General features: G+C 36.6%; 1 protein-coding gene across 3 annotated transcripts in view; it reads left to right on the plus strand.

Moving 5' to 3' along the window:
- MYO16 (myosin XVI) overlaps positions 1-20,897 on the plus strand; it is a 412,244-nt gene that overhangs the window by 293,270 nt on the left and 98,077 nt on the right. For 2 of the 3 annotated variants that reach the window (XM_055702545.1, XM_055702544.1), the window contains exons 21-23: positions 2,420-2,492; positions 12,095-12,247; positions 12,873-13,073. In XM_055702545.1, the coding sequence (XP_055558520.1) occupies positions 2,420-2,492; positions 12,095-12,247; positions 12,873-13,073 (427 nt within the window). The remainder of the gene's footprint in view (positions 1-2,419; positions 2,493-12,094; positions 12,248-12,872; positions 13,074-20,897) is intronic. The other variant, XM_055702542.1, reaches the window with a different exon arrangement.

Genomic DNA, 20,897 nt, shown 5'->3' on the forward strand with positions numbered 1-20,897 from the left:
GAATCTCCAGTAAATCAAGATATTTCTTCGAAATACCACAGTTTTGATAAGGAATGTTATTTGGTGTAGTCAATAGGCTGGCTGCTAAGGCTTTTACCTGGAGTTTTAGAAACTAGGGCCATGTTCCTGTTTTGCCTATTTGTAATAATTCATTACATTAGTTTGGTTTGGTCCTTTCCTTATACAAATATTTATATATTCCTTGAAAAAGTAAGAGACACCAATTTGACAAAATAAGTCATGGCACTCAACTGGAATGTAAGCAATACAGCCTCAAATCTATTAATTGAATCTGATAAGCTGTTCAGTCCATGTTAAGTTGCTCTCAATAACTGTGAAATATAATGTAATATTTCAGATGCTATGCAATATTACGTAGCGGTTCATGTTTTGCCTTCCTATAAGGAAGGCTCTAGATAAGTGACAAAAAATAAGAATGAAAATTTATTAAGTATTCTGAACTTTCAAACTATTTTTTTCCAAAATTTAAGTTAAATAACATAATAATTCTGACTTTTCAGTATTATTCTGAGGTAGTTTATTTTTAAAATGTCTAATTCTTCTTTATAGAAATGGACCGGTTTTGTTGAAAACACATTGTGACAAGCAATGTGCACCCATGTCTAATCAGGAACACTTGGGAATGAGGCTTACATTTTAAAACACAACTTAAATTGCACTCATTGCTAGTGATGGAGGTGGTGATACATCTTTATGCTTCTTGTAGAAATTCCCTTGGAGGCTAATCAACCTCATGATAACCTCCTCTGCCCAGCGAAGTCATTTTAGACTAGATTTATTATGCAACTTTCTATGTCTGACATTTACACACACAGCCAGTCTTGTGACAATCAGTAGTGCATTGAACTAGTATGCCTTAGAAATGAAGACAAACTTCTTGGGTATCACTTCTGAAGAAGGCTGTGCTTTTCCCTGAGGATTTTGGTTTTTCTAGCTTGTTTTGCAGTACCCAATTATTTTATGTTTTTACTTTTTCTTTTGTTTATTATAATAGGAATTTATTTTCAGGGCTGGAGCATCCCCTAATTAAATGGTAGTGTTTACAATGACTGTAATAGAACTATACTAAAGTACTTCAACAGTGGATCACATTTTTCCCCTTTATGTCTATATCTGGATATGCACACAGATTTAGACATAGAAGAAACAAGGGACATGGAAGAAAATTGTGGAAGGAAAAGTAGATTTTAGAAACAGGAGGCTGTGTTATTATTTTTAATGCATATAAACCCATACATTTACAAATTATGTTAGCAAAGGGAAAGGAAAAATCATCTGCTTTAGAAAGTGTCCATCTCTTTTCTCAGAAAGCTGCATGATATTACCTTTGGTGATTTTTCCTGTTCCAGAGAGCTGTTGGCTGTAGTGCAGTCTCTCATTCTGCTGGCAGATCATTTCACTCTGGAGAAAGTCTCACTGCATTCACATAGGCAAACTACAACAAATTTTTGACCGCAATCCTCTTTTCATGTTCTCTGTCTAATAATACCATGAAGAAAATAAAGAAAAACTCAGCCTCAGTGAGCCCAGACCCTTCCTATTTCATATTTCTCAAATCTTTCCAAAGCAGGCAGCAGGGTATCCCAGGACATTAATTTTTCTCCTGGTATTGAGCTTAGTTTCTTCTCCAGACCAGGGTTACAACAACAGTCCCAAGTAAGTACAGCATAAAAACACCTCTGTCCCTTTCCAATTTCTGCTGTCCAAATCCTAGGTGACTGCCCTGCCCTAATCCCTCCACTGGGTCAAAATAAAAGCCCTTCCCTGAATGCAGACAGTGGCACATGACAAAATAGATGCACTGGCAACAAGTATTCTTTTGTGTATACAGAGAAGAAATATCAGTCTTCTTCATGGCCAAATCCTGACTGTTCTTTCCCCTGAGAGATGTAACCTCTTGTGCAGCCTGAGCTCATGGCCTCTGCTTCATGCTGGCACAGAGAGGACTTTGGCTTAACACATTTCCCTTGAAGTACATTTAGTAGGAGCAGTTCTGGCTGTCAAACAAATGTAAACTGGAGGGGGTAACTGGGGTCAGCTAAGCAATTTTGATGCCTCCCCTAAATGGCTATCCCTCATCTGAGTGAATAGACACCTACCTTTACCTTTAGAAACTGGACTTTAAAGAAGCTAAGATCGTTTCCTTCTCTTACAAATTTCGTTTTTAAAGTGGCTGCTAAAACAGTCTTGAAGCCTGCTTTTTTATTTATGTTTGATATAACCGGGTTGGTGGGTAGAATTTTGCTTTTGTTGTATACATGGTCTGCTTGTGTATTTCATGCCATGTTTTTGAAATACAGCCTGCTTTTGTCCTTGAACAGAATTATTTTGTCAGAAACAAGTTAGATTATTCACTTGCTTGAATTTTTATTAACTGTAAAATCTTTTTTTTCCCCAGTGACCACGTATTTGAAATTGGAGTACTGGATATTTTTGGATTTGAAGAATTTCAAAAGAATACTTTTGAACAGGTAAGTGGCTAAGTTTTTCTGAATTTACTGTTAATGATAATTCTTCTATTAAGGTTTTAGACAAAAGTGTTTTGCTCAGAATATAAATATACATGGAGGTGAAAATTTGCTCTTATTTCTTTTTCCCCATTCTGCCTATATGGGTGTGAATTAAAGACACAGGCTGTGTAGTTATTAATCATTATGAAAGAATCTAGTAAACACCTACCATAATAATTTGGAAGAGGGGTAGTCTCAGCACTGAAAGACAATCTGAGGAAAATACTTTGTGTTGTCTGTTTTTATGTTTGTGGAAGTGATACTTCAACTAGGTCGGTGAGTAGGAGGACAATACACTGGATTGGAAGAAAGATCAAAAGGTCTTCGGATGCCTTGGAGAAAAAATACAACAAAAATCCTACATTATGCTAAGTGTCATTACTGGCAGATTCACCTCTGTGTGACTTTATAACATGTGACTTTTAAAAAAAATTCAATTACATCTGTGGAAAATAATTTAAACTTTAGCTCTCTGAATGCTTAAAAGTCCATTTAAGTATCAAACATTTTTTGAAAATTACGGAACTCTTTGCCCGCCTCCAACATTAGTCTCTGAACACCAAAGCTCTTGTGAATTATGTGTTTCAGAAAGCATTAGCAACTCTACACAATGTGCTGAAAGAGATGTCTAAGTTATTGTTCAGTTGTTCATTCAATCTGTAATGCAGCAGAAGAAAATCAAAGCATAGAACAGAAAATCAAAGCATAGAAAAGAATAGAGATGGCATCAGCAACAACAAAGAACATGTTATTGTTTGAATCAAAATTGGCCCCTTCATCCCAGTCAACCCATTGTTTTATGGCTCAGCTTTCTAGTGAAATAGAAGTCATAGAGCCACATTAGTTCACTTTGTGTAGCATGTTTACATCACTACCCAATTTGCAAATGTTTGAAAGCACAAACAGGATGAGCTTACCTCTTACTTCAAAAGAGCACATAAGAATGCAATAAACCACAATCCATTTCCCCTCACAAAACCTTGTGCTGTTACAGTTCTACCTTGCTCAAACTTTTGCTGGATTAAGGACTATTAATGTGTGCCAGTATTCACATTTACTCAGTGTGAATGTCTACTTTGGGGAGGAAATATCAAGTGAAAAAGAAAAAACATGTTAACAGACTGAATCTATGCAAAAAAAATCTATAAAACCTACTGATTAATAAGGATAAAATATTCTATGCATTTTAAATGCCTCTCAAAAGAGCGGGGTGTATCTTGTGCCTTACTGGTTATTTTCCTTTGATTCTGTTCTGCATTGTTTTTTGTCATAAAACTCATATAAGTTCTGCAACTGACATAATTAAATACCACAAATTCCAGTTTCTGGAGTAAGTAATTTTCAGCTCAGCGACTGCAGAGAATGCATGAAGAGAAAATATGAGACTTCAAGAAAAAGGAGTAAAAAGTAGCTTATTTTATGATTTCTGCACAGCAAACATGATAATTTCAAAGTGTATTTTGCATTTTTATTTTATTTTTTCTAAATAAATATATTTCAAGATATACTTAATGTCCCTCCACCTGGACTGCATGCATTTTGTTGACTAATATTGAGTAATACCCTGAGTCATTACCTCAGAAAATACTAAACTGCATTCCTGAAAAGGCAGAATAAAGGTGAAGGAATTACAAATAAAAATAATCATTTTTATATGAACTCTGTAATGTGATAAACACATCTGATTCCTGAAGTGATGGGTTGCAGTATCAATAAACAGAAGCGGTTTGTTTCTCCACATGGCACAGTGTAATCACGCAGACACACACAAAACAGCCTGCACTCAAAAGCTCAAGCTGTCTAGTAGTCTAGCCTAGCTCAGTATTCTGCCTGGGCTCATTAACCCTGATGATAAACAGGCTTGTTAGCCCAGATAGGGTCCTTGTGCAAAACATTGCATCATGTCTGCAAACATGCCCAGTGTCAAGCCCTGTGACTGCGGAACATTAACATTAAATGTTACAGCCAAACAGTGGAGAAGCCATAAAAATTACTTTTTCTTCACATTTATTTAAGATGGCATCACAAAAGTAATGTGGGGAAAATTAACCTTTTGCTTCAAATCAGTGTAAGACAAGGTGTTCTTTCTGATATCTGTTTGCTTGCTTTCTTGAAAAAAAAAATTACAACTGTTTTCAAGAAAGATTAAAACCTGATTGCCCAAATCTGGGGACATTCCAAGCTTCTGTGTGAATCTTTCTGGTACTTCAAATCAGATCAGTGGATAGACAGTTTAATACCATAATTAAGAAAGCAATATGATACTAAATCACATGTCAATTTAAGCAATTCAGTTTAATAGACTGTGTTTGAGGATGGTTCAGGAAGAGAGAGCTGGATAAACTAGGTAGAATAACTTGCTCAGTGCAGTCTGTTGGAATGACAAGGCATTAGGGAATTGAAATGTCAACAGCAAACCAAGAACTGGTCTAGGAATGGTTCACGAACAATGCATAGGACAATAGATGTCAAAGAACTAGAAAAGTAAGGTTAATTGTGTCTACACCAAAAATATGGTAACTTCTGCAGGCAGCGTGATGTGACTGACAGCTTCTAAGGAGAAAATTTTTATAGCCAATTACAAAGAAGGCGGCATTAGAAGTTAAAAGCAGCCTTAAGTAAGTGTATGGTTTTCCTTGTACTTGGTGAGCGTTGGTAAGCCTTCATTTTATAGAATGTGTGTAATACATTCAATTTATATTAGAAAAAATAGGACATGTAAATCGAAAATAACAGTAAATAAGTACATGGGATAAGTGGCAGTGAGTGGAGTTGTGGTTTCTGGTGTGAAGTTTAAGAGCTGAAAGACAGGGGACAGTGTTTTTAGAAGCCACAGTCTGAGGGAGCCTTGCTCAATGAAGAGTGGAAGGTTCTGAATTACCAGGACTCAATGAGTTAGTACTCATCAGCTAAGTCATGGTAAATGACTACAGTACACTGCTAGCTCACCCCAATTACAATTTACAGTCACTTCCTAGTAGTGGTCATTAGCTCGGAAACAGCATTTTCCTAGAGTAGCTCCATACCTGCTGTGTGCCAGAACAGCTTTGTGTACTGCCACACTGGAACATGGTCAGAAGTGAGCACAGATTTCTCTGTCCTAGTCTGTACAGAAATAGCCTTTGTTTTGTGATTATTTCAGGAAATGTGAATGCTCTACCAAAAATAGCAATGGCGGTTTTCAGTGTTAGTTTTCAATGTTTCCTCAGGTTTTCTTGTTTGTGAGGGACTATATTTGTTTACAGTTTAATCTGCACTCCTTTGAAAGTAGAAAACTTCTGCTTCTCTTCCAGTAGAGTTTAAAACTTGGTTAGGTCTTATTCATGGTTCCTTCACAGCACAACTAAAAATACTGCAATCAAGGAATGCTGCTATCTTCGTTATACCTTTATGCTAGTATATTCTTTGACCACAAGAGCATGCCACACAAACAGAAAGAACTCATAGCCAAGGAACATAACGAGTGACATAGGCAGGAAGGAAGGTTGTTAAAGCTGTTTTTAGGAAAACTGTTACAGCAGAAGTACCAAACCTTAGAGTAGCAAAAGTAGCTTTTCTTCAGTCAGGTCTTTCAGCAGAAGTGGAGGTCTGTAATTGTGAAAGTATCACAAAGAGCAAGAATGCAGCTAAATAAAATGGACTCTAGTAGTGTTTTCTCTCTGATGTCAAATTCAGGTGGCAAGCTGAAAAAATATTTAGCTCTTGCTAAACAACTTGTTTAGCTCTTGCATGGCACATTGCTCCTGTAGACCTCTTAAGTTTTGCAGGAGAAAGTATATATATAATCTCCTCCTTTTTTATAGGAAATACCAGTGGTTTATCTGAATTAGGACTGTGGGTCACTGAAACAGTCAAGTGTCTCTTGAGTCCCGTTCAGCTCTATACCCATTAAAGTATGTGCACACTATCTGTGTGATGCAGTAGAGCGCTGGGAGAGGCATGGCTCCTGCAGCAGCTCTGTGCAGCACATCTCTTCTGACAGGAGCCAGCTGGCTCCGAGAGCACAGAGCATTGCCTGCCCCACTCAGCACTTCAGAGTCACCATGGTGAAGCAGAAGAGCCTGTAAAACCCAGCTGTGTTCACAGGAATTTTCACCTAAGTTTATTGTTAGGTGTGGTAGGTTTTAACTTTTCAACATGTTATTTCTTTAGTTAACCCTGCTGAGACTTCATTTACTTTTGTCATGTGACCTTTCCTAGCCAAAAGAGTGTAACAGATTATTTTCTATTAAATTGCATTGCCTCAGCCATTAGACCGCTCCTTGCTATCCAGATGTAAGCTCATGTTGCCCATTCTGTAGACGGATGAATATGACTGGATAGAAGTTACATGATTTAACTTTTCTGTGGTCATTGCAGTCTCAGTGTTAGCAGACGGTCATGCACTCCAGTTTTTACATTCGGACAGTCTGAAGGAGTAATCCAATATTTTATTTTGTGCAGAAGAAATCAGCCTTCTTTGGTTTTGGCTGTCCAGAGGATAGAATGATGGTCCTGCTTGCCTCTGCACTAGCCTGTGGAGCAGGCAGCTGCTGGTGCATGCTGAGCTCTGATACTACATAGGGACTTGAATGCAGAACCTCCCACTGCAGTTCCTAGTGCTGGGGCATTCGTTATTCCCCATAGGATGAGGGACAGTGCTTCACTATCTTAATTCAGCCTTTAACAAGTTAAAATAACATTGTATTTTTAAGTCAGAGTTTTGCTAGCCTCCATGCACGGGAAGGTTTTAATATCCTTCTTGCAGAGCAGCGACAGCCAGCTGATCCCTGGCATCAGGGAGCTGGGCATGAGGAGGATCCCAAAGCTGGCCATGCCCTCCCTGATGGGCACCATCCAGCAGGGCCTGAGCACGGTGGGCAGAGCCAGGGCCGGTAACGGCGTCCATCAGCAGCCCTGACATGGCAAGCAGCAAGCTGGGGCTGGGGTCCTGTCAGGAGCAGCGGGAGACAGGGCTGGAAACTGGCACCGCCATGGTGTTGCCTGGGGCAAAGTGGGGGTGGGGGTCCCAGGAAAGGCTGAGTGGAGCTGCGAAAGCCTATTCCTGTCCTCAGGGGCTTGGTGATACTGTGTTTTAATTTGTTCCTCAACACAGTTCCTATGGATTTTATGCTCTGTCTGCCTTTTGTCATGGTGTACCCCTGTTCCCTCTCAGTTTCTTTGGTTTTTTTTTCCAGTCTGCACACATTTTTTTCCAGTTGTGCAGGACACTGTTGTCTGTCCAGTGTTCCAGTCAGCCACTGGAAAACCAATGTTACTCACTTTTAAAGTTGGTTAATTGTGTACCTGACATTAAATGTTTATTTTTTCTTTATTTTTTATGATGGTCACTTTGTGGCCAAAGATGAAGTAATTTCCCTAAAACTGAGATTCCCAGCTAGATTCAGTTTGTGATTGATTGGTGAAATGCTGTGCAAGGATCTTTATTAATTGATATTTTACTTCTCCACAGCAGCACCCTTTTTTGTCCTACAGTACTTGCGGGCCAGTAGTATGAGAGAAAAAATAATTCAGAACTATTTCAGTGTCTTTAATTCCAAATTCTTTTAAGGAGAGATTGCCTTACCATGTTTGTTTGCTTGTTTGTTTAATACTTCTATATGTACAAATTCAGGTGGGGGACTATGCCATTACTGAAATTGTGTCCCTTTTGGAGAAGTTTTTCAGACCTTTCTTTGCGAAAGGATTTTCAGGTGGCAGCTACCCATACTGTTTTCCTTTATTCGAGGAACACAGATCAGCTAATGGCAACTGACCTCAGAGATGACATGAATTCCCAGTGAAATAAAGTTCTTCTGATGGAAAGGCAGAAGGACTATGTTTGAGTTTGTGTTGGAGCTGCAAGGAGAACAAGAAATCTGTATTAGATCATATTGTCCTTAAATGGCTAAGGAAGAAATAGAATTCCTTATTAAATACATTAAATTATTGTAATGAATGCATTAAATATATTCATTAAAATATTCTGATTGCTACTCTACATTAAGAAAAGGATGTGGAAATGTTAGGATACCAGATACAAGGGGGAACAGTCATCAAGACACTTCTGAAAAATAACTGATTATCAGGCTTAGGTTTAAAAATACTTTCTGAGTCCAACTTCAGTAAATAGAAGATGATTCTGCCTTCCGTTATCTTAGAATTACAAGTCTGAGAAATGCACATCCTTGCAAATTAAACTTGGTATTGTAGCTTCATCATCCTGGCTCATACACATACAGTCTGATAGATGTGTTGATATGACAGCTGCAAGCTTTACTCCATGCTCTGAACACACATCCCTTGAGAGAGCTAATGCTTCTGCATGACCAAAGGATGTAAATGAGGTTTACAAAGGGTGTTTGCATCCATCGTTCCCTCACTGATTGACTGTCACCAAGTTTTCTTTTCATAAATCCCCCCCCCCTTTTTTTTTTTTGGCTATGCCTTTTCAAGCAGTTATTTATATAAAGTGAGGAGCAAGAAAATTTCATTAGTCATAGATGCTTTTCTGTCTTTGGAGTATGCCACAATATTGGTCTTCTCCCTAAATTTGGATTTGAAGTGTACTTAATAGTACTAACTGGTCAAATGCAGTAAAAGAAAGAGAGTTCAAGCTAACACTATTTAATGTGATGAATACTTATTGCTTTTACTGAATGCCACTATATTATTTTTCAAATTCTACAATTTAGATAATACTGCAAGTTCTTTGCTTAAATACTTGAACAAGAATTTTTTTTTAAATAATAATAATCTGGAAGTACTTTTTAATGAAGACTTGGAGAAATGGTGTATTTGTTTTCACTGAGACATGGTAGTAAGCTAGGATTAGAAAGAAAGACAGGTAAAAAGGAGGATTTCTTAAAAAGAGGCATACAGTGGAGTCAATAAGAGGCATGTAAAGAACAGTTTAACAAGTACCATAGGTAATGTTGAGTAATGCTGCCAGATAAAGCAAACATACCACATTCAAAGGTTCTCCCACAACATTTGTTTTAGGTAGAAAAATAATTGTGTTGTCTTTTGCTGTTAGTACTATATTTCCATCTAATTTTCATGGGTGCAATGAAATATGTGTTTAAAACATGTAGTTTTCTGAACTTTTCGTATCTTTGGAAGAAAATGTCATTGTTTTATATAATACTTCATATAACATGGAGCAAAAGAAGTTTAGTTAGCAAAGCTAGTTTACTTCATTTTCATCTGATTTCTACATTTCAGCTGTTTTAATTATTACGTCAACCTGTGTCGAACTTTTAATTTCAAACATTCATTTTATTAGCTTTTTCCAGCAGGTTCTATAAAACACTGAAATGGAGAAAGATATGATCAGAATGTCTTGCTTTTCAGCAGTCTCTGGCTGGTCTCCTGGTTCTCATTCTGCAAGGCTGTTACAATCATTGCTAGAGACAGCAGCTTTGGTCAAGCTTGCAGTTTGTATAAGCACTTGAGCTTACTTTTTGGTCTGGTTTGCAGAACCTTACTGTCACTATGACAAGTCTGCCAATCTGAATGACAGTATTGTTTATGTTACTAAAAAGCACACCAATGTATGCCGTAATATACTGATCACTAGAATTTATGTGTGTGGGTTTTTTTCTGTACTCATCCAGCATGTTATGTATGAATATTTTAACAAAATACTATGCCTTTTACTTCTGGCAGTTAAAACCAATGGTATTTGTCAGATCTTTTCAAGATATGGCTAAGACAGTCTTGCCCTTTGGCTCAAATTGTGTAGTTTAATAATTTTGCTGCGCAGTCAGGTCCTCAAGTACATTTATTGGTTTTATGTATTTTAGGAGATTGGCACAGGATAAAAAGTAAGCTTGAGTTGATAGTGATTTTGTCAACATTTCTTATGGTAAAATATACCTATGTAAAGTGAAAGGACATGGTTCTCTAAATAACTCATTTGCAAATAAAGATATATGCAGCATGCATCATTTTAAAGCTTTACATATCCTATGAAGTATAAGCTTGTAAGGGTATGTTGCCTTCTAAAATAATGTTATGAAAATAACATTCTGAAAAGATTTTGTAATTAGAATTAGAATTTGAAAAGTGATCAGTGAAGAATATTTTGCCTGCCACAAAATTTAAAAAGCTGTCTTTTTCCATAAAATAAGTAGGTAGTGTAAGTCAATTTTATAGTTTCATTGTAAATAAAATGAGATAAAAATCTGAATCTTTAGAAATCCCACTTTAAAAAAACTAGTGGGTTTATTAGAGGCTGTCTTTTGTCTGCATTATCATACATTGGTAAAGGCAGTTAATAACAGACATTTGGTTATAAAATGTGGTTTTGTTTTGTTTCTTCTTACTGTTATTCACACTAGACTATTTCATTGTGTAGCAACTGCAAGTTGACTGTAGTAGCATGAGGCATTAATGGAAAATTCAGGCAACTATTACACATCACGTGGGTTCTTTTCCCTCATCTGGATGTTAAGCCATGTAATTATAGGATTGCTCTAAATATTTCATATTTTTTAATGTGGCTTACAGGTGGAATTGCTTTTACACACTTTATTCATTGAAGATATACTTTATGCCAAAAAAAATATGTGACTAGTTTAGCCTGAAAAGAGACTGCATGCAAGCATACTTTGCATCATTCCTTATATAAAGGGTTCTTCCACCCTTTTAGGAGTTTCTGCTTTGTTAATTTGTTAGTGACAGTACCGTTTTGAGGACGTTTTAGAATTTTCCATTAGAATTTCCACTTTTAACATAAATAAAACACTAAAAACATGTTTTCCACAAAGTTATTAAATATTTATTTTTTTGCAGATTGTGAGCTTTGAATAAAATGCAAAAGGTCCCAAAAGAAGCTGATACAACTCCCACCTGTTTTTAATTGAAAATCAGATTCCTATTAAACTATTTATTTTGCAAAAGTGGCACTACACCTCTTATAAGACAATCAAAGAAAATATTTGAGAGGCTTTTATATTATTTATCTTTTCAAACTTTGAACTTGCCAGCCTTCCCTTACAATATCAATAAAATGGAGAGAATCAACTAATAAAATGTCCCTAGATGTTTTATAACATATATTTGGGCAAAACACAGTGAGTTATTCAGACACTGCTTTAGACTTCAGTGACATTGTATGTGGAAGCAGAGTTTTAATGTCCTTGTAAATTTTGAACTAACTACAGTCAGAATCTTAACCAAATATGTAGTTATTTTTTCTGAAAGCACATTGCATCTGTGTAGTTTCCCTGAATATAAATGGCAGAAGAATATTAAGTGTACCAATTTATACTTAGAGCTACCTCACTTCAATCAGTGGAATTAGTGTAAATTTGCACTATATTTGATAATGCTGGTGTTTGATAATTCTTATGTGGAATTCACAATAAACTGTGCAGACAGAAAACTGTTTATTCCTAATTTAATACTAATAGCTGTTAAAATGTAAATTTCCCTAGGGTCTTGCTAATCTATGATCTGCCGAGAGGAGCATATTGTGGATTGACATTTCTTCAAATTCAATATTAGACGTGCAGTAAAACCTACACCGATGAATTATCCAGTGAGCTTCTAATACTAATTTTTTCTTCGTTTTACAATAGCTATGTGTCAACATGACCAATGAGAAGATACACCAGTACATCAGTGAAGTGCTTTTCCTGCAAGAGCAAGCCGAATGTGTACGAGAGGGAGTTGCCATGGAAACAGTGTATTCTCCTGGTAACCACACTGCAGCCTTGGATTTTTTCTTTCAGGTAGTTTTCAGATCTATTTTACACCATGTGTATTTTTACACAGTCTCTGCATGTTAGACTGATACAAACTTTTGCCTGCAATTTCTGATTTATGAATCAATCTGTAGAGAAGATTATGGGTCCAAAGAGACCATAGAGAGGGCTGTCATAACTGCCCTCATAGGCTGAGGGCTGACCGAGCTTTCTAACAGTCCAGGGTTGGAGAAGATGTCACAGAAACTCCTTGCCTGTACTGATTAATGTGTAATATCTGTGTATCACGCCGTGTCATTAATGCAGCTGTGGGACAGATAAGTCTGTGTTGTAAGCCTGACAGCTTCTTTTGTGCCTGAAGCTGGTTTCTGGACTATAACTTCTAAGAAGGAAGTAGCCCAAGCAGTATCCTGAAAGATCATCAATAGTTACAATTTTTGGCAACTGAAATATTATTCCCTACATTTCTTGCAGAATTATCTGATGTGCATAGCCTTGGAGACTTACCAGAATATTTTAACCATTTTTTTTCCTTTTCTTTGTGGTGATATATGTTGCTGTTTACTAAATGACAAGCTGTGTTACTCTACAAGGAAAAACTGACATTCTAGTCCTCCTGTATAGAACGAGAAAAATCTGGTTTTCATTTCAGAAACCATCAGGCTTTTTGTCAATGCTGGATGAAGAAAGCCAATCTATTTGGTCAGTGGAACAGAGTCTTTCTAAACGCATTCAGGCTTACCTGGATACATCAGACACAAATACAGTATATTCCTCCACAAAAGATGGAAATGGTAACCTAGCCCCAAAGGATCAGGGCTCCACCTTCACTGTTATGCATTATGCTGGGAGGGTAAGTTGTCTCAATGATTGGTTTCACACAGCTAATGTAAAAGAGTAAACAAAACAAAATTCTGCATGGCTTCTCCAACTCCTGGCTATAAAACACAACTCACTTTCTAGTGATTAATTTTCAGAGGACAACTTAGAATTTCAATGCAATATCTAGTCTATAAAATCTGTAGTTTGTATCACATTGTGCAGAATTCAGGCTACCTAATTCTGGCTCCTAAATTGGATCTTCATTGTAAGCATTTCATGTAGAGGGGGGTGATTCAGATACCTCAGTATAAATTTTTAATGCCATTTTAGTTGGCTGTCACTTTGCTTTCAGATGTTGTTCCAGAACAGTACAGATTCCCTGTAGATCCTCTGCCATATATGTAGATACCTGGGATACCAGCATGCATCTGGTAAAAAAAGTAAATAAGTTTTTTGTTAATAGTCATAATGAAAATATACATTTTTTCCTTTTTTCTTCAAAATCTCAGAACATGCTATGGGTGTCTAAATATATCTGTAAAACAAGAGGAATATTTCACATTTCCCCTCCTGCAATGTTCATGGAAAAGCATAATGGATTCTGTTAAATAGGCCTCTTACCTTTTTCTTTCCAATGCTCCCTCATTTTCCCATTTTCTCCACAACCATACGCAACTCAAAGCTAGCAAAACTGGTATGTGTTTAAAGGGATAATTTATATATATATAATTATATATATATATATAAACTGACAGATTAGCTACTCTGATTAATCTGACATGCTGCCATTTCTCTGTGCTGAAAGCATGGTATTTAAAATGAGCTAATGAATGTAGATTGTATGGGCACAATACAATGGGGGCTTTCAGTTATCACTTTTCCAAAATTTCCACTGAAATCAGGTGAGAACATAGACTGAAGGCTGCAGGGATCAGTCTTTACACCTGAACAATTTATTCCGTGTCTGTTCACACTTTCTAAGTCACACGTAGCTGATCCCACGAGCTATCTATCCACTGATGGACTCCCATAAAAGTATTGTGCACAGCACATTTAGAAACTGTTTAGCTACTGTGCTGGGGAACGACCACAGCATGATCATATGCACTGCACTGTTTATAACTGTAAGTGTTATTAGTTGATAACTTTACCTAGCAGGTTACTTTAAGCCTGAGACCTCAGTAAAGCCCGCTGTCAGGCAGAACCTGGCTTTTTCAGGATTTAGTGGTAGCACATGATACATACCTAATCACTTCAGAATTGTCTGTGGAAGACACGTGGAAACTGCAGGTGCTTCGGTATAACCAGACAACTGACACCTGGACGCTCCTCCCTTTACCTAAGCAACCGACAGAAGAGATGAGTTCGATGAACAAGAAATTGGGCAGCTATGGTAAAGTCTTTTGATTAGAATGCATATTGCAGTTCTAAAACAAATGTAACAACTTTGCTGCTGCTTATTGTGAGAGATAATTAGAGCAACCTTCCCTCACATGATTTTCTGAATAGCAAACGTAGGGGGTTTATCTGGTATGCTGCTAAAAAAAATCAATTTCAATTCAGAATGGAGATCTACATGTTTGCTAGGGTAAGAACACCAGAAAAATAACTCTGCTCCATGCTGCTAAAGGTACTAGATGACACACTTTCTGCTATGATGAATATTTTAGGTGGGACAGATCTATGCTGTTGAACATCCAGTTAGTTGACTATTGGTAGTGGGTACTCATATGAGGTGTGTTCAAGGCTCGTCTCCAAGTCACCAAAAAAAGGCTTGCTGGCTCTGTCATATCTCAAGGTAACATTCTATGCACTGAGCTCTCCAGAACAGATGAGAATGTGCATGGTTAGGCTTCCTTGACTAGATAAGATCCATTACAGCAATATAAATGGGAAAAGGTCTATTTTGTGGCTTCTCATTTGGACATGAAGTCGATGGAGGTGTTGAATGGTGTTCTGATGCAGACAAATTTTTTCTTTCCCAACAAGAGAAATATGGTCATTATGGAAAGGATTAAAACTGTTTGAGCAGTGCTTGAATTCCTAACCTAAATACTTTGAATAATTCCCTGGAGGCTCTTCTTTCATCATAAGGCCTTCTACTTAGACTCAAATTATTTGCCAAAGTTAAATGGTTTGAATACCTCCACTACTGGGACTTTTCAGTAGGAATGCGGGCACACAGTGGTTAGATAACAGCACAATGAAGATTTTGTGAAACCTATTAGCACTTAAAAGTGATAGAGTTAAGAACTGACTGTGGACTCCAGATGTCTAATTTAATTTATAAATCTGTTCTATACTTGTTAGGTAAATATTTTTTCATGGAGTTCTGTTATGATTATACAAATTTATCACAGTAGTTCTAAAAGGTTCCACACACCAAAAAACTGACATGGAAGCAGCAGCAAGGCAGCTGCATTAAAATCACAAGCAGAATAATAAGAACATTTCTTCAAAATAAAAAAAAAAATAAAAAAAATCCTTATTCTCTGAAGAAGCAGTCAGTAGGAAGATTTCTTAAGATCAAAGTTTCAGGTGCCTAGTTCTGAAAGTCAAACTGTGAGTGGCAAGGAGTACACTTTTCATTAATGTGTGTTTTAGCCTTGCATAGTTGTTTAGATTATTTTTATATATATATAACAAAGACATGTGGTTTGACCTTTTCCTAATAATAGTAATGCCATTTAATTTAAAAGTATGAACAAACAGACAGCTCTCTATGTAAATTCACACATTCTTTTGAAGTCAATGGAGATCCTTTGATTTACATTGGCCAAGGAACTATTCCAGACAGTCGGGTTGTTCTTTGCATCCTTATGACAGTAAAATGCTCGGCCCTGCCAAAACAGAAAAGTTCCTGTGCAAGTTCTTAAGTCTTCTTACTTTAATAATGATTGAGCAAAATCCTCAAAGACACCTGCATTTTTGATATCTCATGGGACTGTTATCTGACTATCACAGATTGAAATTTCCAGTGATTTATGATATGTATTTACATCAAATCTGATGATAGCATTACTGTATTAAATAATGACACAAACTGAGTTTATTCTGAGACTAGTATGTCTTCGTAAGTTGATAAACTGAATATGAAAAACTAGGATTTTAAAAATGCTGATGCTGTTCTTTAGATTGTGCTATTACTGCATTTAGTAGACTTTAGAAGTCATTTGTGATTTATGTTTTATGAATATTATTAAAGGATCAGGCTTTTAAATATATCAAGTTTTATGGGCACTCAAAAATAAGAATTTCATATATAAAGTAACAGTAGATTTTGGCAGGTTTTGAGAGCCTTTTTTATACTCCAATATCAATTAAATGAGTCTAAAGTAAGTGAAGTATAAAACAATCTTTCTCTGTGTCATTACCTTCAGAGATCCTCAAATTTAAAACAAGGGGCCTTGATTTTATTTTCACAACAATTTTTCACTCATCTTAACTTCTTTGACTTCATAGAGCTTCTCATTATTTACATGAGTATAATTGAAAGACAAATCAGACCCAGAGGGTAGAAAAAGAATTACCAATAAAATGTGACAGGTAATTGAACATTACATATTTCACTTCTAGGCTTAATCATTTATATTCAGATGTCGTGTCTGGGTTGGTGTTTGTGAAGGAAGTCACAGTGAATGCAGGCTCTGTGTTAGAAGGTCAAGGCAGACATCCTGATTTCTCTAGGTAACAAAAGTTGTAACTGCAATGTAGGTCACAGCCAACATGAAACAGCTGCTACTCCGAGTCATCTAGAGCAAAAGAAAAAGCTATTATTCTGTGTTGGCCCTGGCATGAATCTTATTGCAATTTGGGCTTCTTTTCATCAGTAGTTTATGTATGTAGCTCAAAGTCCATAAAGAATTGAATTTGTACCTTTATCCAGACATCTACAGTAGCTACTTTAGCAACTCATAAGTGCAGTTGTACTGGAAAACGCAGCTATTAAAAATACTGCCTTGCTGAAGAGACCTACTTTTGTATATTTAATTGAGATTGAAAGGCAACCATTTGTGGACAAAATTGATATCTCTAACATTATATCATGAGAGAACTACAGCTGATACAGATGTGTCCATGCAGTTTTCAAGACCTCTAACATGTTCATACCTTAACATTTTGTGTCAGGATACTTGCAGGAAAATTATCTTTTTTTCCACTATCAAGTCTTCGGGATTGATTGTAGCCCTGCATTGTCAGGTATCACCCATTCCCTTATGTTTTATGGTCAGTAGCTTTTCTTAGGACTACATATGCCATATTATTAATCCAAGCCTAATAAACCTCAGGCTATTCCAGAAAAAGCAGTACTAAGAGAAAAAGAGAAGAGATGACGTGTCAGAAATGAAAAAAGGAAAGCATGAGGTTGAAATGAGAGGAAGAAGGCACATGAGCCTCAGAGTAATGTGTAAGGGAAAAAACCCCAAAGAACTTGGAATCCATACTTCATTTTCTGACAGATGCAAAACTTTAAGAAATCTGTATGTATAATATCATTCTTGGAGACCATTGATTTCTTCTTATTTTCTTTACTATTTTGGAATCAAGAAAGTAGAATAAAAGAGGAAAATAATATGCACAAGTAAGCTTCTGCACACAGAAGAAATCAACACGGCGGGAGATTTCTCAGTGGAAGCTGAGAAAGAATACTGTATTACACAAATGTGACAGAATGATCCTGTGGAAGAAAGAAAACAACTTTTTCTTCATTTGTCTTGAATTTTACTATCATGCCTGCACAACACCAAGTCTGTCTTTTTCTGCATGAGCAATATGATACATTGCTCATGAACATACATGAACACATGCTTGGCAAAGGCCACGGTGAACATTACTACTTTATCATATCAAGTATTTTATTTTAATTATGCAGCTGAACAGAATCCTACAGTGCCTTGACACATTATGAGTCTCTTCTAAGAGCTATTTAATGTCTTGCTATCTGAATGCTCTAAGACAAAAAGCTTATCTGTTCTGTTCAGGCAGAAGGTAGAAAAGAATGATTTAGATTTTGTATGACTAAAAAAATTCTAGTGGAAGGCTTTATCTGAAGGTTGTTTGACACATTTCCCTGAATACTGGCAGTCTGATCTCTTCTGGAAAAATGCTGCTCATCTGGGGCATTGCTTTGTTTCTGATGCCTGCCTAACATGAATGTCTCAGCTGCTTCTCACAGAGCCTGCATGCCTGGCAGCACCATGAGAGGAGGGGCCTGCAGGTTCCATGCTGCATGCCGCAAGCTTGCCTTGGGGAAGCAAAGTGTTTTACGGGTGCAGTTGATCAATGCATCTGACCATCGGCTGAAACTATACTAAGAATGTGTAGTACTGAATTTCTAGGTACTTTTATTGATAACATTAATATTTTAACAAAGGGCTTCACATGAATTATATTTCTGAAGTGTGAGGAGTACTGATGGCTGTGATTTTTGAAGAATAACATTCCATCACCAAACTTTCTCGAGGACTCAAAGTTCTTTTTTGAAAGTTTATTGAAAAATTAACGTATCAATAAGTAAATCAGAAACATATTATCTTAGCACAGTGCCAAGAGACACAGCTTTACCTAATAGTGGTATTTAATATACTGGTGTTCAAGACAATGAGCTATTTACGCCGTTTTTCATGAAATCTGAATAATAGGTTGTCATAATTTAATCTTTCTGCAGTTTAACTTTATACTTGAATTTACAAATCAGATAAGTCCCTTGTCACTGTTTGTCTTGTCACTGTTTTGATTTATAGGACTGTAATAAACCGATCAGACTTAAAGACCAACTTCTTTGCTCTATAAACCAGTGCACATAATGTCCTTTAAGTGCAGATCAATGTCTGTTCCATTTCTCAGCTATGTGCATTTCAGAAATACCCCTCAGCTGTCAGCTCACCTTCACCAAGGCAGTCTTCACTGAAATGCCTTATATATCCCAGGCAGACTCTGAAACTGAACCTCTAAATCAAAAGACAAAAGGAGATGGATTAATCAATAAGGATGCTTTCATTTTCTCTATTTTTTCCCCAGGCTGAATCCCCAGACATAACAATCAAATCAGTCTAGTCTAAGCTAAACCAAGGCCTATAAAGGTTACTTGACAAAGATTCTCTTTTTCACACAGACAAGATAGTTGTGCTTTTCCTCCCTTTCTCTCTCTCTTTCTTTAAGTAAACTTTATATTTGGACTTTCACTTACAGGAGAAAATAACAGAGCACTTTCTTCCACCCTCCTACTTTATTTCTAAATATCTGCTGCTTTCAATATGCTACTATTTCTATCACAGTGTTAAAATGAGACTTTACAGACTATATAAAATTATTTACCTCACTCATTGTTAAGACTTGTTTTGGGAGGGTGATAAGCCCAGTGATCCTAATAAATAATGGCACATTCAAGCATTTAAATGATATCGTTCACATTTAACTACTGGCAGAAAATTAACGACTGCAAGTGACCCTCTGTGCACTGAAATTGTCCTTGGACGTTTTCAAAAATTTCTCTTTGAAGTATCTGAACTGATTATTTTCTTATTAGCTAAACAACACATGCAAAACTGACCTTCTGAGTTACATTTTGTTATTAAATAGTAAAATTTTCCCTTTTAACTGTGAATGCAGTCAGATCAACCTTAACATTCCAGGTGGTATTTTCCTAGCTTGTTTTAGGGTTCCTACTGGATCTGCCATTAACCATGACTGCATTTGGCCTATTGCAAGATATGAGAACAAAAAGGAGTATTTGATGTAATTGATGAAAATTATGTGTAAAGGTGGCCCTGTCCATAAAGTATGTTGGGAAACCCAACAAACTTAGATAAAAACCTTTACCGAAGTCCGATGTTATGAGGTGAGATACTTCAGAAGAGAAGATGTGCAATGGAGTGGCTTGAGGATAATTAATGAGGAGGCAAGAGTATGTAAGAAGAGAGGAATGTGCAGTTCCCAAAGGTAGTTCTGTGCACATTTGATGGGTGAGCCTCCTGTTTTCTGGGTGTTGTTTTTTTTTACCTCTTACTTGTATCTACTAGTTCTCATGATAATAAAACCAGTTATACCAACTTAAATGACCAGAAAACAAAGGTTCAAAACAAATACAATTAAGTATATATTTTTTTTGCATAGCTGGTAACTAGTGAAACTCCTTGCTACAGAGTGTTACAGGTGCTGAAAATGGTAATGATTCTGGAAACTCGAGGAGGAAACATCAGGCAACAGATATATTTAACACAAAGATGAGATACAGCCTACAGATCAAGAACTCCCTCATGGTCAGATCCCCGGAAGCTGAGAGGGGAACTGGTAGGAGGCACAGTGGAAATATTCCTCAATATTTGTCACTAAATATCTAGGACTTGGCCTTCCCAGTTATCACTGTTACGCTCTCTTCCTTTCTGAACTTAAATCAAGAAGAAAAGCAAATTAAATCCCTTTCTTGTTTTAGTGAAATAAAATGCAGTGTGGAACTGCATACGATTTTCTTTTCTAGTAATAGTTCAACTAGTTCAGGTAGTATCTAAAGATCTTGTTGACAGAGACACATAGGATTACATACTGTCTACCCCAAAGAGTTCATCACATGAAGTAAGATAGAACAAACAGCTGCAATAAATAAAGTGAGAATAAGGAGTACGTTTTATTAAACAGGAACTACATCTAAGCAAGTGCACATTTCCTCTCTGAATCATGTAATATTTGTTTGGGTTTTGTCTCCTCAGAATAACTATCCACTGTGCCTGAGTTCCAATCAGTGCAGAGTTTTGGACAGGTTTACTTTAGAAACCCAGTGGAAGAGGACTGAGGAAAATATATGTACTTTAGGCAAAGTGCTATGTAGGTTGGCATCTTGGATAAGGGCAGGATT

This window comes from Falco cherrug, chromosome 2 (assembly GCF_023634085.1).
Source record: "Falco cherrug isolate bFalChe1 chromosome 2, bFalChe1.pri, whole genome shotgun sequence".
In the NCBI taxonomy this organism is placed as follows: Eukaryota; Metazoa; Chordata; class Aves; order Falconiformes; family Falconidae; genus Falco; species Falco cherrug.